The sequence below is a fragment of the Aulonocara sp. 'chitande type north' Nkhata Bay genome, linkage group LG1 (genome assembly GCF_057382095.1).
Source record: "Aulonocara sp. 'chitande type north' Nkhata Bay isolate Kocher_YH1m ecotype deep benthic linkage group LG1, A_spYH_male_GT1.1, whole genome shotgun sequence".
Classification (NCBI taxonomy): Eukaryota; Metazoa; Chordata; class Actinopteri; order Cichliformes; family Cichlidae; genus Aulonocara; species Aulonocara sp. 'chitande type north' Nkhata Bay.
Genome location: NC_141344.1, coordinates 15,546,835 through 15,573,677, shown reverse-complemented (window position 1 = coordinate 15,573,677; position 26,843 = coordinate 15,546,835). Strand labels below are relative to the sequence as shown.

The following is a 26,843-nucleotide window of genomic DNA, read 5'->3' as shown; positions in this document are numbered from 1 at the left end:
AGTGGACATTGAGTTGTTGTGTGGGACACCAGTAGTATTAATGTCTGTTGCTGTAACAGTAGTTCATGTTTAGAATAGAAAATCTCAGCTCACTGATTTGATCGGGGCAATAGTGCCTAAAATGTTGCATAATTTTGCTGAGAGATCTTTTACTTTGTGGTAATCTTAGATGAGTAGTTTTATGGACAAAAACCACTAGTTCATTCAGTGTTCCCTTAGTGCCAAAATATAACAGATGTTGGTGTACTATAACTGAAGTAATGATGTTAAGTCCTTAAAGTCATATTCTTTTATTGTCATGACTGTATTTGAAGATATTTTTATTTTTCTATGATACCTGATTTATATGGATTATGGCTGAAGTAAACTAAAGCCTAAAATACTTAGTCAGTCATTTGTTTAATAATTCAACTATGAATTGTGATTTTAAATGGTTTAAAAGCATGTAGAATAGCATATGTAGGCAAGTATATTTCTCCTCTTTTTATTAAGAAGCAAAAACAAAAAGGAAAAAAAAAGAAACAGGGCAGAGTTCGGTGGTTGAATCATCCGTCCCTACCAATGCCAAAACCAAATCTACGCCCTTGGATACAACTTTTGCTTTTTCAATAGGAAGAGGGCCATGTGACACATCAAACTTAGTGGTAATGTCACAAGAAAAACAATGGTGTGCTTGGTTTCAACGTAACTTTATTCTTTCATGAGTTATTTACAAGTTTCTGACCACTTATAAAATGTGTTCAATGTGCTGCCCATTGTGTTGGATTGTCAGTGCAACCCTCTTCTCCCACTCTTCACACACTGATAGCAACACCACAGGAGAAATGCCAGCACAGGCATCCAGTATCCATAGTTTTAGGTGCTGCACATCTCGTATCTTCACACCATAGAGAATTGCCTTCAGATGATCCCAAAGATAAAAGTCTAAGGGGGTCAGATCGGGAGACCTTGGGGGCCATTCAACTGGCCGACAACGACCAATCCACTTTCCAGGAAACTGTTCCTCTAGGAATGCTCCGACCTGGCACCCATAATGGGGTGGTGCACCATCTTGCTGGAAAAACTCAGGGAACGTGCCAGCTTCAGTGCATAAAGAGGGAAACAAATCATCATGTAACAATTTCAAATATCCAGTGGCCTTGAGGTTTCCATTGAGGAATTAGTTGTACCAACTAATGCCACTCTCCAGTGACATGCGGTGAGTGCTACGCTGTGGGCTTTTGCTGAATGAAGCTAGGACAGCCACTGATGCTTCTTCATTAGTGACAGTTTTCTTGCGTCCACATTTTGGCAAATCCAACACTGAACCAGTTTCATGAAACTTTGCAAGCAGTTTGCTAACTGTAGCATGGGAGATTGGTGGTCTCGTAGGGTGTCTTGCATTGAAATCTGCTGCAATGACCCGGTTACTGCGTTCACCAGATATCAACACAATTTCAATCCGCTCCTCACGTGTTAACCTCTTCGACATGTCAATGGCTGTGAACAAAAAGAAACTTGTAAATAACTCATGAAAGAATAAAGTTACGTTGAAACCAAGCACACCATTGTTTTTCTTGTGACATTACCACTAAGTTTGATGTGTCACATGGCCCTCTTCCTATTGAAAAAACGAAAGTTGTATCCAAGATGGCCGACTTCTAAATGGCCACCATGGTCACCACCCATCTTGATGAGTTTGCCCCCTCACATATACTAATGTGCCACAAACAGGACTTTAATATCACCAACCATTCCCATGTTATTACGGTGTATATAAATGGCCCACCCTGTACATATTATTTTTATGTCACTCTTTTCACTTACTTTAAAAAAAATCTTTAACATAATTTTTTATTATGTTATTTTATTATTGTTGAAAGTAAAAAAATTCTCTACATCAAATTATAAGAGCTCCAACATGGGCAAGTTACTTTTACTTTGGAATGCCTGTCTGATATAAGAAGAGTTTCTTTTTTGGGGTTTATAAAAACTCATTTTTGGGTTTATAAAAACTCAAAACATTTACTGTCATGCAATATCATGTCTTGTTTTACCAAAGATGTGATAACATAACAGCAATATAAATTTATTATTATATAAACATGTATAAAATTACTAGTGTTAAACATTGTCTTGACTTCTGTGTCACCCCCCCCCCCCCCCCCCCCCCCCATGAGTACTATTTTTATTTAGAGCAGAAACTACTCTGTGCATTCAGAACAGTGAGGGGAATCCTGAATCTGTCTGACATTGAAGCTGTAACTAATGGCTGTGAGAGGTTTTGGAAGTTTTTCCATGTTAAGATTGCTCACATTAGATCAATTTTTTTCCCTTTCCTGATACTTCGTTAAGCAGTCCAGTGGTCAGGAACACTCTTGAGGGACTTCATATGGTTTCTGTTGCTAGACTAGGTGAAATTGTAAATCATATGAAACCCTCAGTTAGTTTTGTGGTCTAATTTCTGCTTTTTTCTGCTTAACCATTTTGCTCTTAGTCTCAAGTAGAGCTTCCACAGATTGATTTATTTAATTATTTTTGTATTGTTGCATTGTTAACTTACGTTGTGTACTATGCTTGCAGGTGCAAAGCACTTTCAGATAATACACTTGCATTTATATAATGCTTTTCTAGTCTTATTGATGATTCAAAACACTTTCAACTACACATTTATGCAGGACTTTATTCTATAAACTTCAACTACCTTACATCCGTGATCTGTTTAGAATCACCAGTGCACGAACATGCATGTCTTCAGAGTAAGGGAAGAAGCTGGAGTACCCAAAGAAAAATATGTGAACTCCACACAGCTAAGCCCAAACCAGGATTTAAGCCAGCTGTGAGGCAACAGTGCATCTTCACTTGGGAGTGAAGAGATTTGGGACAGGAGTGATGGGAACACATATAGTTTTACCTTTACCACTGTCCCATTAATAATGCACACAGGTATGACATTTTCCTTGATTTGACCTACACTGGTGGATTTAAAGTTAATTTCAGTCGGGACAGGTCAAATTTGATTGGAGCAGTCTCAGTGTACAGAAATATGTAGCACATAAATTTTAAAAAATATTTATTTTTTAAGTTTTAGGATCCCTAAAACATAAAAAATTAATATTTTTTATACCTTAGGAAAAGTCATCCAATTTCAAAATAAAATAATTAATATTTATTCGTTTAGTCACATGTAAAAATTGACCCAAACAGCAGTCTGTGTCAAAAGTCTCAAGCAGACACAGCGCCACCCTGCGGCTGCCTGAAGACTTTACAGTGATCCAACTGTTCTTCGGTTAGGAGCACAGACGGCTTTTATTTTGAAACAAACCGCGTACGGGAAGTCGGAGGGGAAAATCAGCTGGACTCCGCGGAAATCACCAACAGGAGTATTTTCCTTTTATTTAGCTAGCTAACCATCTGTCAACTCCCATTTCTCCCTCCCTTCTTTATTGCTGTCAAACCGCCACACTGGCGATGTCGGAGTCGTACGGTAAGATAGCACTTTTGACCTGTGGCCACCGTTATCATCCTCCCGTAGCCTCAGAGATGGGATGGGGCAGGTGTGCCCAGAGAGCTTTTTCTCATCGTAAACAGATAGCTGACAGGCTAACCGAGCCGCCGCTGAAGGCTGCTGGCCTTAAAAGTTGCCTCGTCAGCGTAAGGAAACCCACAAAGGCTGTACAGCAGAGTTTAGTGTCGCCGTGTGCAAAAAACGTACCCACGGTACAAGGTTACAAAGCTCCCCGGAGGGTATCGTAAAAGACAAGGGAAGCTGACACCTGGCTGGGGCTTGGTGCAGCTGTAATATCTGACTGAGCTGCAACATTACAGTCATATATGAGGCATTGTTTTCTTAGCTTGACCATTTTACACCAAAATAATGATTATTTTGCTAGTTTAGTGGTTTAATTGTGGAGAAATTCCTCCGCTGCACAGAACAGCTGACTGTAGTTTTTGTTTGCCTACATCAAAGCCTCCACAATATTTTCTTTGTGAGGGGGGGGGGGGGTACTTAATTTTTTGTTTGTTTTTCATTAGGATGATACCTATATCAATATTTGAAAGCTATAAAATCAAGCAAGTAAAGCCATGCGCTGTTTGTTGTTAAACATCAGTTTATTATGGCCAAAGCATCACAGTATTGTGCAGCATATGCTTGAGCCTGACTGATAAATTGATTTTGAGAGCCGATGTGCACAGTTTGTCACAGTTATATATCTGAAACCCATTTAGAACACCTGCCAAGAAAATTAAAGACAAAAATCAAATTTCTAGTTTACTACTCTTAAAATCATTCTGTAATCCACAATTTAGTCTGTGCTGGACTGTGGTGATGTGGTGATATGATTTGTCTGCACCTTGATTTTTGCATTGTATTTTATCGCAGGTGATTCTTTTCTGTCTCGTATGAAAAAATGTACTTGTCCTCTTTAGCTATAATAATACTACAGGAGTATATGCTGGTAAATGTGGGTGTTTGCAAGGCTACTGCAGAGATTACTGGATTTACTGGACTTCATAACAGTGACGGTAACTCTCACCACTCAAGTGGGGGGAAAACTAAATTTAAATGAGCTACAAAATATATGAAGCTACAGTTTCTGATTTCTCTAGAATATTTTGAAAGGTCATGTTTACGGAACTTGAGCCACACCCTCATTTGTTTATATTTTGCAAGGAAAATAAGAAATAGGTGCAGCACTTTCTTTGAAACATGCAAAAATATATGGAAATACAGAATATAAGGCAAAAACAGAGTTTGTAATGAGTGTGAAAGTCAGGATTTGGTATTCTTCAGCACAGCCTGAACTCTGTTAGACAGGTTTTTGTAATTTCTTTAAGTAGTCTTCAGGAATAGTTCACTGGACTTCTCAAAGGACATTCAAAACTCTTCATTGGATTTTGACTGCCTTTATTTCTGATTTCTATCAGGATGATCCCAAACTGCCACTGAGTTTCACTCCAGTTCTTGTGTAATTTGGCATACCTCAACCTTTTCTCCCTGTTTCCTTTCCTTAAGAACAACTGAGTTTGTAGATGGATCAACTGAAGGATGAGTTTTATCTCTCAGGTCAAGTTATTACAGTTCACTAAAACTAAACTAAAAAAATAAAACTGTTTTTTAAAGATGGACTAACTGACATGACATTGACTAATTAAACTAAACTTATTTAGTTTTTTGTCACATGTAGCTTCATTAGGCCTTGGTACATTTGGTTATTAAGGCTTGGAATGACTGTGAGCTAACTGCCTGTGTTTGTATTATAATATCTGTTCTGAACCCCTGAAAAGCACAACCCAGATTACAATAAATAAGAAAGCTAGCACTGAAGCTAAACACTAAAATGAAACGAGCAAACTCACTGTGGAAATGAAACTAAATTGACAAGAAAAACGAGCTGGATATACCAAACTAAGACTACAGTAACTGAGCTTTTCCCACATTTTTCTTGTAATTTCCTGTCGTTTTAGCTACCGTCTATAGCAACTAGTTTCATATAGTCTGATAATAATAGCCCAACTGATGTAATGTGTGTCCTTGCTTTTCCCTTTGCAGATTTCCTCTTTAAATTCCTGGTGATTGGGAATGCTGGAACGGGAAAATCCTGTCTTCTGCACCAGTTCATAGAGAAGAGGTGTAAGTCTGAAAGATCCGTTACACTCCTGACTGTTTACTGCAAACTACAGCACTACATCAGGGAATTTCTTCAGGCAAATGAGACAGTAAATATGCCAGTAATTTCCACATGTTAAAGATTCCTAGGATGGAAATCAAGATTTCAACATTTTAAGTCAATATTTCATGAGTGAAATAAGCAGTGAAATTAATGGATATGACTGCATTCTTAATCCATGGATTTAACTGTGTGCATTTATACTTGCATTCTGAGTTTTATAGGCAAAACTAAGAAATCTGTCCTGTTAACTTTGGGTTAAAGCTAAGCTTCTCAGAGCTGACACGCTGGAAAGGGGGTTGTGTTAGATAAGAAAAGCATTTACATTTCTAATATTGTTGAGGATGATCCACTGTAATGACAAAACTATTTGCTCGTCCACCTTCACACTCATATAAACTTGAGTCTCATCCCATTCTTAATCCATTGCGTTTAATATGTCAGCCCACCCTTTGCAGCTATAACAGCTCCAGATCTCTTCCACAAGATCTAGGTGTGTGTTCATGGGAATTTCTGATCATTCTTCCAGAAGTGCATTTGTGAAGTCAGACACTTGTGTGGTTTGAGGAGGCCTGGCTTGCAGTCTCTGCTCTAATTCATCCTAAAGGTGCTCTGTTGGGTTGAGGTCAGGACTCTACAGGCCAGTCAAATGCTTCCATGCCAAACTTAATCATTTATGGACCTTACTTTGTAAGTAAACATGTGCAGTCATGTTGGAGCAGGAAGGGGCTATCCCCAAACTGTTTCCACAAAATAGGGATCATGAAATGGTCCAAAGTGTCTTGATATGCTGAAGCATTAAGAGTTTGCAGTCAGACAAGTGCTGTTCTCTTGGCAACCACCAAACTCATACTTGTCCACTGCTCTAGTGTCCAGTGGCAGTGTGCTCTTTACACCACTGCAACCGACGCTTTAAGTTGTGTTTGGTGATGCATCGCTTGGATTCAGCTGTGTGGCCATGAAGCTATCTATGCACTGTCCTTGAGCTGATCTAAAGGCCACATGTAGTTTGGAGGTCTGCAGTGATTGACAAAATTGACTTTTTTATTTCTAGACACTGTGTGTGTGAGTTGCTGTCGTTCTTAAATGCTTCCACTTTGTTATAATACAACTAACAGTTGACTGTGTAAAATTTAGTAGTGAGAAAATTTCAGACTGGACTTGTTGGGCAGGTGGCATCCTATCACAGTACCACGCTGGAATTCAGTGAGCTCCTGAGATCAACCCATTTTTATAAATGTGTGTAGAAGCAGTCTGCAGGCATAGGTGCTTGATATTTATACACCAGTGGGATTTGAAATGACTGAAACACCTACATTCAATGATTGTGATGGGGGAGTGAATGCTATCGGCAATATAGTGTATGTGAAATTTGCCAGTCTGAGCCAATCTGATATATTGACATGTGGTCAATTTCCCCTTGTTTTTCTTCAGAATGACTTTCCAGTTCAAACATGTAGAGCTCAAATACTCCAGTGTCAACTTGCCATTGTGTAAAGTAGAGCAGTGTTAGTGTGTGAGCAGAGTCAGAGGTGAACCGATTTACTGGAACTGCGCAGCAGCAGGGGAGGAGTGGGTGTCAGTAGAGATTGGAATGAAATTTCATATTCACAGATGCGAAAGGAGGCAAAAGTGTGAGTGACATCAAGCTACATCACATTTTACACCAGGTTGAACCACATTTTAAGGCATGAAGGGATACATTTATGAAAAAACAACTTCTAAATGTGTGATTTTTATGATTGGTTCTGTTTTTTAAGGGTGAAACCAAAACCTACAACCAGACTTCAGGAGAAAAACTTCAAAGAAAATCATTGTCTCATCTACACATGCTGAAATTGGCTTATTTTTCATTGAAGTGCAGAAGCAACAGTTGTTTTCCTTACAGCCACACAGTGATAATCATATCATCCCTATTAATCCCCCTTATTTAATAATATTAATGCATTTACATGTTTTATGTATTTTTTTTTTTTCTAGTCAAGGATGAATCTAACCACACAATCGGAGTCGAGTTTGGCTCTAAGATCATCAGCGTGGTCAACAAAATGGTCAAGCTTCAGATTTGGGACACCGCAGGACAAGAGAGGTTCAGGTAGGAAAAAAGCCCAACGTGAATATGCACTTGGCACACAAGTCATCTCTGTTATGCTGCAGACATTCAGCTAGCAGTACTATAGCTTAAAGACCAGAGTAACAGACACAGGAGTTTTGGAAGGTAACGGAGAGCTCAAAAAGCTGTTATTAAACTCGGCTGCCTAATTGATGTCCTGAGTAAAACAGGAATAGTTTTGTTGCTTCTGATTATTTTATTTATTCAATTTTCTGCTATAGCTGCTATAACAATTTAAGGCGAATCTGGTGAAGATATTTTCCAGAATTGCTTTTTTTTTTTTTTTTTGAGGTAGCACACGCCAGGAATTGGTTCTGTTGTTTTGTCCTGGCTAAATGCAGCTGTCTGAACAGAGGGTGCACTGAGCAGCAAACATGACACCCACTCACTAGTGATGCATGCCCCAGACGGTTAGGTCTGTCTGTGCATTGCCACAATCCAGCTCACGTGGACTGTAGAGCTAGCAAGTTAAAGACCAACCTGATTAAACTGCAGCAGACATTTAAGTAGGTCTCTACAAAGTTCAGGAGTTAAATGGTTTTTCACACATGCATTGATGTTTTTTCTTTTCTTCAGGGGGAATGTATTGTATACTTCCTGATTGTTCTCAATGTATGTCTACTAATCTGTGTGTGTCTGTGTGTTAGGTCTGTGACCAGGAGCTACTACAGAGGAGCAGCAGGAGCCCTGCTGGTCTATGACATCACCAGGTATCACACAATGTGATGCTAGACTTTTCACATTTCTCTAATTTGTTCCTCCTCCTCTCCTCTCTCCACCCTCTTGCCTAAGACTAAAAGGAATTGAGGATGCACAAACTGAGAAATATGATAGGCTCTGTGTTTCAAGCCTCTAATTTATTTTTGTTTTCTAATTAGCTTCCACATCTATTCCAAACTGTAACATGTCATTACCTGCCATCCTTTTTATTATTATTTTTTGTTGCAGTCGAGAGACGTACAACGCTCTGACCACATGGCTGAGTGACGCGAGGATGCTGGCGAGTCAGAACATCGTCATAATCCTGTGTGGGAACAAGAAGGACCTGGATGCTGACAGGGAGGTCACCTTTCTGGAGGCTTCCCGCTTCGCTCAGGAGAACGGTAAGACCAGCAGCTGATTATTGGGAACGATTCCTGTTGTTGTTGTTAGATGTGTAGACCATCAACTTCAAAGAATTATTGAATTGTTATTTATTATAATGTGTTCATTGTAAACTGATGTAACAGAACTGATGTTCCTGGAAACCAGCGCTCTAACAGGGGAGAACGTCGAAGAGGCCTTTGTCCAGTGTGCTCGGAAAATCCTCAACAAGATAGAGTCAGGTATGAGCTGTAGTCAACACCCTTACCTGTGTGTGCCCCAGCGCTTATTCTGTCAAACCACATGATTCTGTATACCTCTTAACACCACTACCTCAGTCAGAAACAAAATATTTTTATATCATTCAGAAGCCCAGACAGCTAACCCATCAACTAGCTGGCCTACAGCATTGTTCCAGGAAGAATCGAACTTTAACAAAAGCCTTTTGCAAACTTATATAGATGATTAAAGCCTTTTCTTAACTGTCAGTAAACTAAGCACAATAGGTGTAAGTTGGTTATCTCGCTGACTGTTCACTCATGTGATCTCTTGTGTTTCAGGGGAGCTGGATCCAGAAAGGATGGGCTCAGGTATCCAATACGGCGACGCTGCTTTACGACAGCTTCGCTCTCCTCGTCGTGCTCAGCCACAGGGCACCCAAGAATGCGGCTGCTAGTGGACGTGTCCTGTAACACATACAGACGAGGTGAGGGGGTCCTGAGTCTGTACTGTCTACACAGCATTAAAATGAAAAGGTGTCTGAGGGCTTTCAAATAAGGAGAACCTGTGTTTAGAAGCTGAAATTATGCCTTCTGCTCCCCGCAGTGTCTCTCAGATGTGCAGACTCAGTAATTCTATATTTAGTCAGTGCTCATTTTTGCTTCTGCGCACTTGATCCACCCATCATTTGAAAGGAAGCCTTCATTATGATTGTCCAAGACAGTAATCATGAAGGCTGTAATCATTAAATAGTGGCATAAAGTAAAAGGTGGATGTATGTTATTACCTACATATTACACAATAAGATGAACGTAGAAATTCTGGTGTCCATAACTATTTGCACCAGACTTTGGCTGCACTGATGCCTGATCGCTGATAGAAAGTCATTACACCACAGTTCCAGCTGCAGTCTGACAGTTTTCCCTGTTTACATGTCAGATTATTGCTTTTGCCTAGATATTATTATTGTTGTTGTTGTTGTTGTTATTGTTATTGTTGTTGTTATTATTATTATTATTAGCATCAGAACACTATGAAGCAGTTTTGCTGATTCCTACATGAAGTCCAGTAAGCACTCCTCAGGGCGCTAAAAACCAGACCAGCGGCAGATATTTAAAATAGCTTGATTAATTGTGATGATCTCATCTATGACTCTCGAGTAAGTGGAAATGTTTAATGATTCAAGTTTTCTTGTTTTTTTTTTTTTTTTTAATTCTCATTCCAGCACATGTATTTACATGAAGTGGAATTACAGTTTTTATTTTTGGTCCCTGTTCAGGCCAATGAGGATAAAACACATCAAGAGCGACAGAAACAAGAGCAAGAAGTATATTTACAGTGTAAATGACAAGTCAGTTTCCAAGTGTCAGATTGTGTGCGGTGGATTGTAGCTGAGGATCACCAGAGCTGAAGAGACTCCAGGGAGAAACGATCACTGAGTCTTGTGGTTCTGCTCTGCTGGGTCTTTAAAGTTACTGGAGCCTCTTTTTCTGGAACTGCTGGTGTTTTACAATGAGTCAAAAAATTATTTGAGAGAATAACCTTAATTCAATTTAGACGTAATGTTTTTTTTTTTCAGTGGCAGATTCAATTTTTTTTGTAATAGCTAGTTGGTCAAAGCTCTGTAATTCTTTCTTGCTTCATAATGATGAGAGATGATTAAGATAACCTTTATTAACCTTTATTAGTCCCACAAGAGGGAAATTTGTTAATTACTGGGTGGACAGCCTGATATTGATAAGCTTTTGTATATTTCTGCAACATCTGTGTGTTTTATATGCAGGTTTGTGAAGACCAGGAGAAAAACAGCCATGTGAGACCTGATAACGTGGGGTTCAGATCGCTACGCTGGTGACTTCTCCCCGACCTTTGACCCCTAACCTTTGCACGGACCCCTCAGAACCTTGTTGCCATGCAGATAGCTCAAAAGACTTCCCTGTCACGCCCCCTCCCAGAACTTAAAGATCTCCAAGGTAACCAGAGATCAGCCAACAGTCTGCTCTTCTATTGGACCAAACTGTCCCTCCAACCAAGACCACCCCCAACACTTCTCTCGTCCACACACCTGCCAACCCAGATTACCACATTTTAGATTTCCCAGTCGACCCTCCAGCTACTTAAACAGACATACTAAATACAGATTTTTGGAGCAAGCTCCACAGACCTTTAGATTGAGCTAAACTAACTGCCCCCTGGCTCCAGTTTGATACTTAGTGCACTGATGCGTGGTCTTGATTTTCTCCGAAAAAATTTTTCTCGTCTTGTGGAAATATTCCTTCGACCACATGCTAATTTAAGTCCCTTCCCTTCCACAGGTCTTCTGCTTCTCTTGCTCTAATTATCTGCTAACTCCATGCTTGCATTTGCAAACACACCACTAACAGTATCCTGTGTAGCTGTGCAGTTTGCACTTCTTGTGTGCCACCTCCACTCCCTTTCTTCACCTGATATCACTGTTTGTATTCTTCTTAAAATATCCAGACCATCATTGCAACTGAATAATTATGCATAGGATGTGATGTCATGGGTTTGATGTCACAGGAGGAAAAAAAGATGAGGTTGTGGTGGATGAATGGCTCAAATCTGAGTGTTGAAGTGGATGGGATGAGAATTGGCACCCTCAGATCAGACCCCAGGCTGTAAAAGGGTGAATTACCCGCTCTCAGCTGAGACTGAAGCAGATTAATCTACCTGTCCTCACCTGTGGCCACAAGCTGCGGGTGTTGAACTAAAGAATTAGTGGACGAACAATCCCCAGCTGTAGTGTATGGGGTCTGTTAGAGATAGAGTAAGGATCTCAGTCAGTAGAAACACTGCTCCTCCATGTTGAGGTGTTTGATGCATGTCCTATGGGCTGTTGTCAGACAAGCTGTTGAGATTGCATCTCTCAGCTGGACCATTAAAAACTGTGGATGCTGGGAACAGGGAGGTCTAGGCATCTCTGCTTACACTGCTGCTCTCATGGCCTTCAGCAGGAAATGAGTGGATGAGAAACACTTAATTTGTTTCTTTCAAGCAAAAGCAAACATGGAAATATTTGTACTTCCATGACCTGTTACATTTTCATTGTAAAAATGTGTTTTGAGAAAGGGGAAAAATACCGTATTTTATTAAAATGAGCAGAAACATGGATCTTTTCCTAAAACAGAGTCTTTAACGATGTTATTTCTCTATTAAAAAGCATGACTAATCAGTAACAGTGATGGTCCCAGGGCAACACCTTAATATTGATATGATATTGCAGGAAATACACACACACTTTTACATCCCCCTTTTTCTCTCCTCCTCTCCCCTAAAGCATCCCTGTACCTGTACAGTGTTTCTGTAAATAGTTTGACGCATGTTTTCTCAAACAAAATATCAGAGTATTTCATTATGAAGAGATATTACGTGTATATTATAATAGATATCATATTCAGCATCTGCTTCGTGCTCCACTGCATCATTATCATTTGAAGCAACTATACACTGGCAACTTGTAGCAGGATACTAGTGATGGGCAGTACTCAGTATTTTTTATTTTTTTTGTTAAACAGGACAAGCTGATTCAGATTTTATTATGAATTATGAGGGGAAAGATTCTGAAACAAATTTTTATTTGTTGTTTTTGGGTTTTTTTTGACAAGCTCACAGATAATAAACAGAGGTAGCCTGACATGTTCTGTGTAGACACTGGGCTTTCATTTGTGTTAAATGAAGGTACATCTTTGAATTCACAAGTCGGCAACCGCAACTGACTAAAATGTTGGTGTAAAACTTTCTTTATCCAAAGTTTTCCACTCAAGTCTAATGACTGACCTGTCGTACATAAATGTTGCCTGTTTACATGAGTGCTGACTGCTGCCAGATGTGGGGTCATACTAACTTGTTGGTTTTTAAGTTTTAACGATGGTTTGAGGCTTATCCAGTGTGTGCTCTACTCCTTGTTATCTCCTGTTGTTAACTTTGACTGTGTTAAGTCGGAGGAAACGATTATGAGGCGTGTTTTGCATCAGAGCATTCACGCGTCGCATCAGCTCAGATATACTTTAGATCAGGGGTATCAAACCCATTTTACATTTTGGGCCACATATAGCTCAATTTGATATCAATTAGGTCAGACCAGTAAAACTATCGACTAATAACATATAGGCTTACAGTTGAAAAAATAAAGGTGTAAATTACAGGAAAACCACTGGCAGTTCATTACCTCCCAGTTATCTACTTATCATTTAATTAAAAAACAGACATTTTCTGTTAACTTACGATATGTTTTAATTTCTATAAGGAAGCATGGAAAAAAGGTTTTCTGTTATGTGATGGAATCTAACAATAATAAGAGAGTCCAAAGTTTATGCCCTTGTGAAGATTTCACATTTTCCAAAGCCATACGAGGGGCCTTCTCTGGCCCCCGGGCCATACGTTCACCTTCCCCGCTTTAGATGATATTAGCCATTTTAAAACGCGGATTTTGAATCAGACACTTCAAATGTTTCCCATCCTTCGGTGTTTGATATCTGATGGTGGCTTTGGTTGTTCTCTATCATGTGTTTTTCTCATCAGGTCATTTGTTTGTATTTATGTGTGTCCTTTTTTCCTGTCATTATGAATATCATAGATTTATAATTTATTATGTATGATAAAGGCATATGTTTTTAAAATAAATACTACTACAAATCCAGCATTGTCTTCACTAAACGAGACTTTTTTACCTACAATCTTTGACCAAGCAGAAACCATTTCAGTGAGCTCTGTGAGCTCTGATGGATGGAGTATAGTCAAACGTAAAATCAGAGGATTCCTTTTATTTGCAACAGTCATAGATTCAGTAAAGGGTCATTCAATATAAAATCAATCAAGTATGAAAAACGTTCCCACTTTGACAAACTTGTTTTGGATTTAATCTGAAATGTTGCAACAATGATATAGAACGTGTGAACACCAGTGAAGTTTCTCAGTTTCACAGCTGTAATGTACAGTACTGCATGTGCATATTTACTGCATTTCAATAGCAGTCCTCTAATCTTCTTGACCACTTATGGAACTTTAGATGTCTAGTGTCAATGTTGAAAAGCCTGCTTAGCTTCTGAAATCAGATGAGATAGAGTATGTCCAGAGCAAAGCTAGGAGATGAGCCTGGTTATCAAACAGTAGGTAAAACAGATCTTTCATGCGATCCACCTAACCCAAATGGTAATAAAAGCCTTGAAAATGTATTTATATATATATATATATATATTTGCAGGACCTTTAAAATTGTACATGGCCTTATTAAATATGCTAAATTTATTGTACAAAAACTTAGTGTAAACAGACTTATTTCAGTATACAGCAGGTGCTTGATAATGTACTGAGAGACCACACCATGTCACTGCAAGAATCAGGATTAAGACAATGAAAATAGCCTGTTAATATTAAATAAGTCTTGAGAATAATCACAGATGTAAATGTATTTTATTAAAAGCTCAGCGTAACACCACGTAAGCCCACCTGTTTTAAATCCTTTAATTATGACAATGAAGCTTGTTCAAAGCTCAATATGTAAACAAAGAATGTACAGAATTAAGCAGTTTTACAGTTGTTACATCTGTTGTTAGTAAACTAGACCAAGTACATCAGTTATTTGTCATGCAAGTGCCTTCACAATCACGTGAAACTCATTTTTCACTAACATCATCCTGCACTGTGAAGCGTGAATGAGTAACGTGTCAGGAATGTTTTGGCTTGGTGGATTTCTGCCACACATTATCATGTAAACCTAAGAAAAACACATAGTGAGTAAAATATCTCCTGACTAGAGGTACACGTCTAAACAGTCTAAGTCGACTATAAAGCTTTGTCCCAATAACTAACAAAGAAGTAAGGAATGTATCGTCCTGCTTCCCTCCTGTTTTTTGAGATTGTCAAAGTTCATCACATCTAAAATCACAAAGGCTCAAAACCGACTTTTAAAGCATCAAAATATTGCACCAACCTGCATTTCATTATAACTTAAAAGCAAATCTTAATGTAATACTGAACTCAAAGTTTCAACATTCACAGAAATCAAGTGTGAAAAAGTAAAAACAAAAGTAAAAGCGGGGCCACTAACCAAACTATCATCTGCAAAATATTTACACCAACATATTTTATCTTTGTTACATTACTAGATCTGACTTCTTGTGGTTTGAACAGTCATTATTTGAGTTTACATACTTTTGTCTAATGTTCATAAATTAATTACATGAAAACAACACAGTGATTAAATGATCAAAGCGCTTCTTGACTGGCTGAAAACCAAACAGTACATCAGCATAATGTGTTTGTATGCATTTCCTGTTAATGGTTATTTAAGCTGTAACTGACTCTAAATTAATAACGATAAAGACGTTTGGCCTCAACAACAAACCAAAGGGAGCTCAACACGCTCTAGTTTAATGACATGCATGCAAGTAGCAATTAATTTTTTTAAGTATCTTCCATCTGCCAGCGCATCAACTGCAAATCCAACACTCAATCAGACAGAAGGTTTTAAATACAGAGGCTTAAAACGGAGCCAAATCACGTAGATTAAAATATTCTGATATTTAGTTTTGCTAAATATCAAATATTAAATTGTTGAAAGCAACAGGACAACACAGATTTTGGTTGCCTTTCATGTATGTGCTTACATAGGTACTAGTCAAACCCTCACAAAGGCCTATTCAAAAACTGGAAATATTTCTAGAGGACACAAAGAGGTGATAAACCAAACCATAAGGAAGCTTTTTTGCCACCACACCAAAAACAAACAAACATACATACATTTTGACTAGGACTCTCAACATTAACGCATCATCATGATTAATGTGATTAAAATCTTTGGCGGTCAGAATGGACAAACTTTGGACAAACTGCCCGAAATACATTGACGGAGACATTTCAGGGATTTTGAGTCATTCTGCAATTCAGATGGGTGAATTGCATAAAATTTTAATCGCGTTAAGTGTGATGACGGATTAATCTGCATTAATGTTGACAACCCTAGTTTTGAGCCGTAAGTAAAAAATGTATTTATTTCAATTTCAAGTTATTTTCTCAGAAGTTAGTCAAAGATTTTACTCATGGATGCCAAAAAATGTTTGTTGTCCATACAGCTTCCATACATGCTTGTTGTTTTTGTGACTTAAGTTATTGAAGTCAGCAGCAAGTCAGCTGCAAGTCGATAGACTGTGCTCCGTTAGCCAAACACAGTCTATCGTTTTTGCGTCCCCTGTAAATCTTTCAGGTGTTGTCTGTGCAGCACTTCTCTGTAGTTGGTTATTTTCTCTGAATGTTTCTACATCTGCTTATGTTTTTTCTATTTACCTGTGCTTTTAAAACAAAAAAACTGCAGTGTGTTCAACTCTCTCTGATGCTGCTGCTACTTGCGTGTGTGGATGTATGAAGGAAAGTCCGCAGTATCCACAATACCGTTGAGACCTTAGCACCAAAATGATTAAGAACAAAGCAATGCTATCAGTTATAAAACCACTTTAAGTCACTAACGCATCAGAGTTCATGAAAATACTTGAAAATGCAATGTCACAAAACACGTGTGATTTTCACTGTCAGCATAAAGTGAGTCACTACCTAACAACCACGTCTGAACCATCAGGAGGGACACAAACGTGAAGCAGCTCCCAGCATTAAAAATCCACTCTTACATATCAATATATCTATACATCAATTAAGTGTACTCAGCTGTACTCTGCACAAATAGGAAAATATGCACATTAAAAGTCAAGTGAATTTGAAATAAAACTTTCATCTGATTAAACTACTCCGAGTTCTTGGCATAAATTTGTGTGTCTGTGTGCGCACACAGGAAATGACGTATTATTATATACGTTCACACCATTGTTCACTTTACCTCAGAAGAACAAGGCTCTATCTTTTCGACATGTCCCACTGTAGTTTGAGATCTATGTATAAAAATATGGGTACATCTTATACAGCATGTATTTAAAGGGGCTGCATCAAAGTATGGCTTTGACATACATTTGGGACTCCTCATCCTCAACTAAACTTGTGTATTACAGACGTATCCATTATTTTTACATTTGTTATAAAGTATCTTACTCTGTAAAATACATATTATTGTACTGTCTTAGTAAAAGCGGTTTATAGAAAGATGGAGGAATAAGCCACACAGTGAAACTTAACATTGAAGGAAAGTCAGCTTCCATCCTGAGAATCTGTTTGAATCCATTTCATGTTATCATTTACATGTGTCGGTGTTTAACCCTCAAGTGACCATGCTCCTTTAGCCACTAAAATGACCAAGTGTGGTCATTTATGACCCTATTATATTATATGCAAGAACTCTTTTTTTTTAAAGGGCTCTGTTAGTGCTTGTGCTCTAATATCATTCAATAATGCTTTTTATGCTCTTTTGCATTGTTTATGCAAAAAACAGACCTTATTGTCTGTCTGTTACTTCTATTAAAACTATTTTCTTTGTTTCAATAATACTAGGGGAAAAAAAGATTCATTTTAAACCTTGAGGTATGTTTGTTTTACAGCATGCCAATTTTAACTCTAAAATTTAGGGGAAAAGAACATTTAAAAAAGGAACTGCAGAAAACTCTAGATGAAGTAACTATCAAATTCATAGTAGGGAACATTAAAGTAATCCCAGTATAAATATAGTCCTACTCGGCCACTTGAAGTTTAAACTTTAGAGGTGAGAGGCAGTGATGGCTTCAGTTTTGTGTTTGTTGTCTAGAGTCATCCTGATGTAGAGGGTCTTTTTTCCGGTTTGTGTCCTATCGCGAGCGAGCCGAAAAGCAACGCATGTACTCAGTTAGCCAGGGGTTGAACTCAGGTTGGACCACTTTTCTGGCCTTGTCCAGGTCAGCAGACTTGGCTCTCCGCCGCTCAGACCGCTGAGTCTGGATATGACGCTCCACCTCCCGCCTGGTCTTAGCACGCAGAGCTGATTCATAGATCTATCAGGTAAACAAAAATCCAATGTAACAACAAGCTTCTGTATGTACCTGTCAACAAATCCACTATGACAGTAAAATAACCTCATTAGTCGAAGCCACTGGGCCGACGTTGTGCGTCTTCCTTCCTGCAGTGTCTGCATCTTTCTCCCCCGACCCATACAAGGCGAAAGGATGTCTGCTCTCCTTACTGTCCTCTCTGGGCAGTCGAGATGGTGCAGGCCTGACCCGCTGTGATCGCCGGGGTTGCCTCAAGGACTTTGAGGGTTTACTCTGCTGTGGTCGGGGTCCTTCAGAGTCTCTCTCTATAAACAGAAGAAGCAAACGGGCTAAAGCACCACCAACATGGAAGAGGAACTCACAAAATAAACCAGAGGCACTATAAACTATCTATGGACGTTGCTTATAACAGAGAGTTGTTTGCTAAAAGCAAAATACAAATTGATTTAACTTTAATCAACTTTCAGTTCATCATTTCATTAACAGTGTTTATTATAAGGCTTTTTCATTTATTTATTTATTTTTAATTGACTCAGCAACTGTTAATTACTTATTACCTCTGTTGCTGGCTCTCTGCTCCTCTTGTAGTACCTTTGTCTCCCTGATAGCATCAGATGCTGGGCCAAAAGAGCAAAGAAAATCGTAAGTTACAGTAAAGTATCAAGCATGTATCCCTACAATGCAGTAATAGGGCAACTGAATGAAAAAGAAATAAAGGAGCTGGACAAGAGGGCTCAAATTTGGAGAATAAACTTGACAACCAAAAGCTTTGAGTCAAAGACTTAAGAATTTTTCTGGGAACATTATTATTACTATTATTATTATTATTATTATTATTATTATTATTATTATTATGAACAACCCACATCACCCACTGCATGAGTATTTGAGTGGGCTGAGCAGCTCCTTTAGTCACAGACTGAAACACCCTCGCTGCAGGAAGGAGCGCTTTCGCCGATCATTTATCCCAACAGCAGTTAGACTCTATAACTCCTCAATCACAATGTCATAAGTCACTGGACACTGTGAACATCCACGGTCACCACTTCATGCATAATGGACCTTCCATGTGTATGGACATTTGCAGGTATATATGTATGTATATGTATACATATGTATATTTAGTGTCTACATGTGTGTGTGTACATGTCTATAAATAGGAATAGTAGTGGTACAATAGCTATATCAAGCTATATACTTTATGTCTTCCATATTTCCAACCATATCCATAATCACATACTGTGTATGCTACCATTGTATATAGTGTATTATCTTACTTTTTTTCATTGATTGTACTTATTTGTATTTTTGTATTTCCTTCTGATATCTGTACCTGAACTGAGGTGATGCAAAAATTTACCCGTTGTGGGATCAATAAAGTCTTATCTTATCTTTATTATTATTATTATATTTTCGGTGGCTTTAATACATAATATTTAAAATGATACATCCCAGTATGTTATTAAGGGTTTTATACAGGTTACCATGAAGTGCAGACTGTGCAGCAGGCCCTGTATCCTCCTCCTCCTCTTCTTGAATAGGAAGCCTGCTCTGCTCCTGCTGTGTGTCCGTCCTCGCACCCCCACACTCCTCTAGCTCAGCCTCCGCGCGGCCACCGGTATCCTCCTGGTCCCGTACCTGGTTCTTGCTTGGAGGAATAGGAGGACTTCTACCTCCCGAGTCCGAGTCAGTATCGGAGCCGCTCCAGAACCAGGGGTTGTGCGTGTGTTCCAGCAGCCTGCGGGTCAGCCTGTACTTCAACATCTCCTCGTAACATTTAGTGTACGTGTCCCATTTGGGATCTTTAAACTTCTTCATGTACTCCGAGCGGATCCTCTTCGCCACCATCTTGCTCCTCTGAAAACTCTATAAACTGAAAAAACAGCTTGTTGTTACTCAAGCAGAACACGCCTAAACAGCCTCCACGCCCCTTTACACACAGCTCCGTGTTTGTTAGCACCGCCAGACATTTAAAAGATAATGGGGAAGCCGTTAAAACCAATGACGGAGCAGCACGAGGGGTTCCCCCTCCTCTAAGGAGCCCGCCTACATCCTGTCGAAGGCGGATGCAGGCGGGGGCAGTTTGCTTCCTTGTGTTAGGAAAGAGGACAAAAGACAAATCTGGGGACAATTACATAGTAAATGATCCATTTTTAATTCATTTAATCGGCGTTTCGTTTTTTTAAATGGCCTCCGGTAAAAACCGTTACATCGTTAAGAGCAGAAAGTTCCTGAACGCGATGACGTAAGTGCCACCTTCTCCTCTGATTGGCCGCAGAGGTGTAAACTGCTCTTGAGTATTCCAATTTACAGGTCGGATACAAATCAGTGTGAAAAAAGGAAACAAGAAACAAAAAAACACGACAGGCTGTGAAACGCATTCAGCTACAGCTCTACAAGCCTGTCCTCACTGCTGAAAAATGCTGTTCCGTAGTCCAGCTAATCAACACCTGCGTACAGAAAGCACAAGTGTACCATACGCCATTAGGCTGTAACTGAGAATCAGTGAGCTGGCTATTTATTGCCTGTAGCTTTTATAGCTATTACCTCCTCATGACAAATGTGTTATTTATAAACCTCCATTATTAATCATATGGCGCTAATACTGACACAGGGCAGTGATAATCGCCTGTCAGCGCCCGCAGGTGAAGCGCAGTAAACGTTAAATGTCACAGACCATCCATCGTCACTACTCAACAGCAGTGCGCGCCTGGCACGGAGAAATTCGGGGCTGTAACTGTCTAATTTTGCGTACAGTAAATATACTCACATCGGGGTCGGATTTCACGGAAGCAGAGCAGGACAGATGGCGTTCACAGTGCCGCTGCTGTAATCACACACGGGACTGCGTCTCCGAGCTTAGCTCCGCCCACCTGAAGACGTTTTTAAAAAGCCAAACACACCCGCAACAGGTGGCCCCGCGCCGGGGTGTCAGGAATGCCGTCTGTGCGGCCATGGAACTTGTACAAAATGGCAAAAGAGGATGGAAATACAGTTTGTTTTTGTCGTATAAGGTATGAGCCGTTTAGGCTTCAGTGATTACACCTAGGCCAACTTGTTAAGATAAATGGTGCTCTGTAGGGGGGAAAACAGGAAACATGTTGTCTTACAATAGGCTACTCGGGTGCTATAAATGATGTGCGCGCCTGCAGCCTACTCCCAAACCTACATCTACATAACCTGTGAGCTTATATGCATATAAGGTATAATCCTGCGGAGATGACCCACGGTACCCGGAGTCTGGTTGTGTCTAAAGATGGTCTGGGGGCCGGTGGGTGAGCTCCTATGGTCGTGTCAGGTGTCGGATATGCTACTAATCCAGTCAGTCTAAAAGGCTGAGCTGCTGCTGCCTTCGCGCATTCCTGGCAAGTCAAACACCGACTGTCGGCAACTGCTCGAAGGCGTCGCCCTTCAATACCTCTTTCACCTAGCAGCCCCTCTCCCTGCCTCTCGTCCATCCAAATATGATCCAGACATTAGTGCCAGCTCGCGTTTAGATGTCCATGAATGCGCCCTGCACCTGGTCTTTCGTGGAACAATTAGCCGCACTATGTTTCGTTTAGTGGTTATCCCGGTTTATTTCCCACAGTTCTTGCAGGATTTGTTGAATACTGTAATATTGCATTGTTGGCTTATGGCAAATTTATCTTTTAAGAGATAAAAATATATTTATCGTCTGATTTCCCTGCGCTTTTGTTTGTCATCCTCTGCCAATACCGGAAAAACAAGACCAGGGGCAAAGTTACCAAATAATGGACTTTAATAAATTATCAATATGTATATACACTTACATTCACATGTGTTGGGCAACATGTTGTTCTTATTTTTTTATTAAAGTTTTTTTGGTGGATGCATGGTTCAGTGGTGGTTTTCACAGCCTTTCTCCGTGCAACACAGACAACAGACAGCCATAAAATATGCACATTTTTGAAAGGATTAAAAAATGCATATGAATGTCAGCAGCGCGGACAAACAGTCCATCGACAGCAGAGTGTTGTCGTGCCGCAGAGGTCGATCCTCCTCCTTGCTTGATCTCCAGACGGCTGGTGGTAAAAATGATTGAGATGATGGAGAAGCTGGAGAAAAAGATGAAGGATTTAGAAGCACTTCCTGTGGACAATGCTGGGGCCGGCCTCGTCGTACTCCTGCTTGGAGATCCACATCTGCTGGAAGGTGGACAGGGAAGCCAGGATGGAGCCACCGATCCAGACGGAGTACTTCCTCTCGGGAGGAGCAATGATCTGGAGGAGGAAAGAGTGGATTAGTAAAGTGCCGGTTTCTATAAGTAAACAAGTGTTCAGTGAAATCGGGTGCGTATTTGCCAATTTATGCATAAAATATTTCAATCTTCTTGTAAACTCTGAAGCTTTTGCTTCTCTGATTTGAGTTCAATTTCAAGTACCTTGATCTTCATGGTGCTGGGAGCCAGGGCAGTGATCTCCTTCTGCATACGGTCAGCAATACCAGGGTACATGGTGGTACCGCCGGAGAGCACATTGTTGGCGTACAGATCCTTACGGATGTCAATATCGCACTTCATGATGCTGTTGTAGGCAGTCTCATGAATACCAGCAGACTCCATACCTGTTCAGATGAGATGAAAAAGTGTTAAGAAATTATTACCCGGTATGTACCAGTAGCCTCCATAAGTCTATTTGGTGGCAAAAACTTTATTTTTAAAGAACTGATTCTTTGAAGTACCGATGAAGGAAGGCTGGAAGAGGGTCTCGGGGCAACGGAACCTCTCGTTACCAATGGTGATGACCTGACCGTCGGGAAGCTCGTAGCTCTTCTCCAGGGAGGAGGAGGAGGCAGCGGTGGCCATCTCGTTCTCGAAGTCCAGAGCCACATAGCACAGCTTCTCCTTGATGTCACGCACGATCTCACGCTCGGCTGTGGAGTTATAAGTTGATAAGTTATTATTCAGAGTGCCAAAAGCGTGAAGCGTGAAATACTAATGTGCGTAATAACACGGATTTAATGGGCTAAACTACACAAATTCTTCGCTGTTGTGAACATGTACACATCTTATTTTCACTCTATTTAAAACAATATCTTTACATTTAAGTATCAATATGCTCGCATGTGGGCATTAATAGGCCTCACAAAGTGTGACAATTATTTGCTGCGCCTTTTTATCTGTATGGGTAAATCTTTGATCAAAGCATGTCATAGCAAATTATCCCAAACACTGCTAATAAAAGTGAACGCTAACTGACAATTTAGACTCGTCTTCGCCCAGATAACGTCTTGCTAGAAAATGTTAGTTTCCTTCTTTCTTTTTCCTCTTTCTTTCAGGCCGTGTTGATTATTGTTCAATTGCTCACCAGTGGTCACGAAGGAGTAGCCACGCTCAGTCAGGATCTTCATCAGGTAGTCGGTCAGATCGCGACCAGCCAGGTCCAGACGCATGATGGCGTGGGGCAGGGCGTAACCCTCATAGACTGGGACGTTGTGGGTCACACCATCACCAGCATCCAGCACAATACCTATAGAGAGCCACGGAGAAAATTTAGTAAAGTCCGTGCGACAAAAAACGAAAAAAAAAAAAAGGTTAAAAAATACGTTTTGTGCGTGAAATCATGGGTAAAGTGGGTGCTTTGGGGGTGAATTTACGAGATAAAGTCAAATAAACCTACATGAACAGTTCCAGAAAGGCTGGTCGAGTGTGCGTAAAAGTTGTGCGTAAAAGCGTTTTGTTGTGAAATTGCTCCCTCAATAGTTATTGTCATTTATGTTAGATCGATTGACTATGTCAGTAACATATTATTAAGTAATAAGGTAAACTAGCTATATGTGTTTTATGTGTTTAGTAAGCTATGTTTGTTTATTTGTTTTATGTCAGTCTTACCAGTGGTACGGCCGGAAGCGTACAGGGACAGCACAGCCTGGATGGCCACATACATGGCAGGGACGTTGAAGGTCTCAAACATGATCTGGGTCATCTTCTCCCTGTTGGCCTTGGGGTTCAGTGGGGCCTCAGTGAGCAGGGTGGGGTGCTCCTCGGGGGCCACTCTCAGCTCGTTGTAGAAGGTGTGGTGCCAGATCTTCTCCATATCGTCCCAGTTGGTGATGATGCCGTGCTCAATGGGGTACTTCAGAGTCAGGATACCCCTCTTGCTCTGGGCCTCGTCACCGACGTAGGAGTCCTTCTGACCCATACCGACCATGACACCCTGAAGGGAGGAGAGAGGGGAAGATAAAAGGAAGGTTAGCCGGGGACGTCAACTGATCCATACAGATGTGCGACCTTTCCTGGACAGATTAAAGTCTTCGGACAGACACAGTGACCATTGCGTAAATGTGCCACATATCAGTCACAGAGACAGACAGAGCAGTTGTGAAGTTGGCACTTCATCTGTTACTAATTTAAAGGCTGCTCCAGGTAAAAGAAGCCAAAAATATTGTGACTGCGCTGATATCAGCTGCGCAAGCAGCTGAACTTTTACAATCATTTTTAGCAATAAATGTTAAATGTTTTAACAATCCAAAATGTTAATTTATTGTTTTTGTTTATTGCATTTTGATTTTAATTTATTTTTTGGAAGGTTAATTGTATTTCTTGATATTGAACGGTGTGATGGGTGAGGTGTGACAATTAGTGAGTGTGAAATAATGACTGCCGCCAATTAGTCCAGGCTAATATCAAGTCTATCGGTTAATTTTCTTCGCTGTTTACCTGGTGGCGGGGACGGCCGACGATAGAGGGGAACACGGCCCTGGGGGCATCGTCTCCGGCGAAGCCAGCCTTCACCAGGCCGGAGCCGTTGTCGCACACAAGGGCGGTAGTCTCATCGTCGTCACACATGTTGGCTTCTGTAAGAGAGGAGAGGAAGACAAAATATTTGAGTTTAAATCACATCAAATCCATAATGTATGTGACAGAAATGAATTACACAGTAAGGCGTTGATTAACTCTATCATTATTTTGTATTCTCATCCTACGTGTGGCTAAAAAGACTAAAAATAATTTCACGGAGCATGAACCTGTTCAAGTCCACTGCTTGCGCTATATAAATCTATGGTGCATTAACAAACCAACGCGTGATGAGTATCTTTTGTAAACGTCAATTAAATCTTATTAAAAGTAACTGATATTATTTTTAAATTTTCTATTGGAATTTGGCCAGACTTGTCTAAGATTTACTTTTTATTTAATCTTAGAAGAAATCAAGGCTCTAAAATAAGCTAAAGTTGAACCAAAATCCCTAGTATTCCCATTGTCTCACCAATCCTCCCTCAGGTAAATTTCTCTCGTTTTTAAATTGTCATAAAGTAGAACAGCTTAAGATCAGACCAGAAACTCAGTCCAAATGTTTTATCTACCTATCTATCAATTTATCAATTATTTAGTCTATTTAATTACAGATCTGATAGTTTAGGCTTCTCCTGTCAAGCACAGTGTTTGTGTTCTGCCTCCTCAACTGTAAACAGTTCTTCTTCCTTCAGGTCTCTCCTATGGTCTAGCTATCCTCCAGCAGTCGTGTTGCCCCAAATCAGCCTCAAGTCCTATGCCTCCTGTCCCCGGTGGTCCTTCCTAATTTTTGCCCCTAAGTAATTGCAGTGGCTCCCCGGTTAAGGCTTAGTCTAGTGTCCCAGCCTGGATGAGTGGCTTCAGGAGTGTCAGGTCCTAGCAGGGTCTTACCTTAGGGGTGTGTCTGCGGCTCGGAGAGAACGACCCAACCAGTGCTGCTGCTGAACCAGCTACAGTCCTTACTGCTGCCTGTCCACCTTTTATACCGAACGTCCACCATTCACAAACCTCAGCACTGGCCCCCATCCCGGCCCTCTGCCATATTAGGATACTGACAGGCCGAGGCTAGGGAGTGGGTGGAGGTGGGGTGCCGACGTGAAGGCAAGGAGGGCACTCCATCAATCGGATTTCAGGAGGGGATCACAAGTGACGCTGCGCGCCCCCGACGTGGAGAGAGCGCGCGCCATATATGGAACTGTCGCTCTGACCTCCCATCAAGGCTCGCGGTCCCACCTCGAGGGCCGTATAAGGACCATGCGGACCACTGGGGAGTGTTTCTAGGGGAGACGCCAATTGCTACCAAGCAGGGTTATAGATTTGTTGCTAGTAGGCCTCATCCAGCCTTAAAATGGGAATATGCTTCCCTCATCTGAACAGATTTAGGCCACGGTGAGGGCCAGGGCTTGAAGCAGTGACTGACAGGTCAACCAGGAAGAGAGCTGTACAGGGCCAATTAATAACTCAATTAATACAGGTTTATTAAAGGTCAACGGACAAAAGCTGAAGTTGGAAATTCTGTATATAACAGCTAAATATGTACTGCATTATTTCAGCCATCATATGTCAGAATTAACCCTTTATTTCTAATTAATCACATTAATTAGAGTAGAATTAACTTACAGTGTTGCTATAAAAGTGTACTTTTTATTCATTGATTGCTAGTTTAAATATACTCTTTTTTTTTTAAAACACTAAATACTAAACATATTGATCAATGTACAGAGAACCAATCAGAATTAGGAGATTGCAAACGTAACCCCCCCTTCTCAGTTATAACTGCATCCACAAATGTATTAAGATGCATTAAATCGTGTATCAAGACGTGCAATGAATTAAACTCAAAATCGGATCCTGCAGCCCATGTGGCTTCAAATTCACGGAGCTCTAAGTTCGAAGTAGCCAGCAGCTGAAACCTTATTTGAAGGGGCTACTCTGCTCTGTCAGTGAAGCAGTTGGATTAATTATAACTCCAGTGGAGGAGGGGAGCTGGTGCGTGTGTGACAAATGGAGAGTGTGTGCGTGCGTGTGTGTGTACATGCATGTTAGTGTGTATTACTGACGGATACACCGAAAGGAATGAAAGAGGAGGTGCCAAGGTG

At 40.4% G+C, this 26,843-nt stretch overlaps 3 protein-coding genes across 4 annotated transcripts; 1 reads left to right on the top strand and 2 right to left on the bottom strand.

The window, feature by feature from the left end:
• The first annotated feature begins 3,259 nt into the window (after positions 1–3,259).
• On the top strand, positions 3,260–13,726 carry rab4a (RAB4a, member RAS oncogene family). 2 transcript variants are annotated; one of them, XM_086285322.1, is made up of 9 exons: positions 3,260–3,466; positions 4,997–5,047; positions 5,534–5,614; positions 7,632–7,746; positions 8,412–8,474; positions 8,713–8,867; positions 8,994–9,089; positions 9,408–9,553; positions 10,850–13,726. In XM_086285322.1, the coding sequence occupies exons 2-8, from the start codon at positions 5,014–5,016 to the stop codon at positions 9,521–9,523; spliced, it is 660 nt and encodes a 219-aa protein (XP_086141448.1). In that variant the 5' UTR covers positions 3,260–3,466; positions 4,997–5,013; the 3' UTR covers positions 9,524–9,553; positions 10,850–13,726. The 2 variants fall into 2 exon arrangements, with proteins under 2 accessions (XP_086141448.1, XP_086141454.1); XM_086285328.1 differs by lacking the exon at positions 4,997–5,047 and having other exon boundaries at positions 3,263–3,466.
• Positions 13,727–13,842: 116 nt separating this feature from the next.
• On the bottom strand, positions 13,843–20,855 carry ccsapb (centriole, cilia and spindle-associated protein b). The gene is made up of 5 exons (XM_086285316.1): positions 20,761–20,855; positions 19,475–19,863; positions 18,548–18,607; positions 18,075–18,295; positions 13,843–17,993 (listed from the first exon to the last, which is right to left on the bottom strand). Exons 2-5 carry the CDS (start codon positions 19,836–19,838, stop codon positions 17,811–17,813), a joined length of 828 nt encoding a protein of 275 aa, XP_086141442.1. The 5' UTR covers positions 19,839–19,863; positions 20,761–20,855; the 3' UTR covers positions 13,843–17,810.
• An 877-nt stretch (positions 20,856–21,732) lies between these two features.
• On the bottom strand, positions 21,733–25,792 carry acta1b (actin alpha 1, skeletal muscle b). Its single transcript, XM_086285310.1, has 7 exons — positions 25,636–25,792; positions 24,670–24,806; positions 23,842–24,166; positions 23,318–23,479; positions 22,692–22,883; positions 22,393–22,574; positions 21,733–22,231 (listed from the first exon to the last, which is right to left on the bottom strand). The coding sequence occupies exons 2-7, from the start codon at positions 24,796–24,798 to the stop codon at positions 22,088–22,090; spliced, it is 1,134 nt and encodes a 377-aa protein (XP_086141436.1). The 5' UTR covers positions 24,799–24,806; positions 25,636–25,792; the 3' UTR covers positions 21,733–22,087.
• Between the last annotated feature and the right edge of the window lie 1,051 nt (positions 25,793–26,843).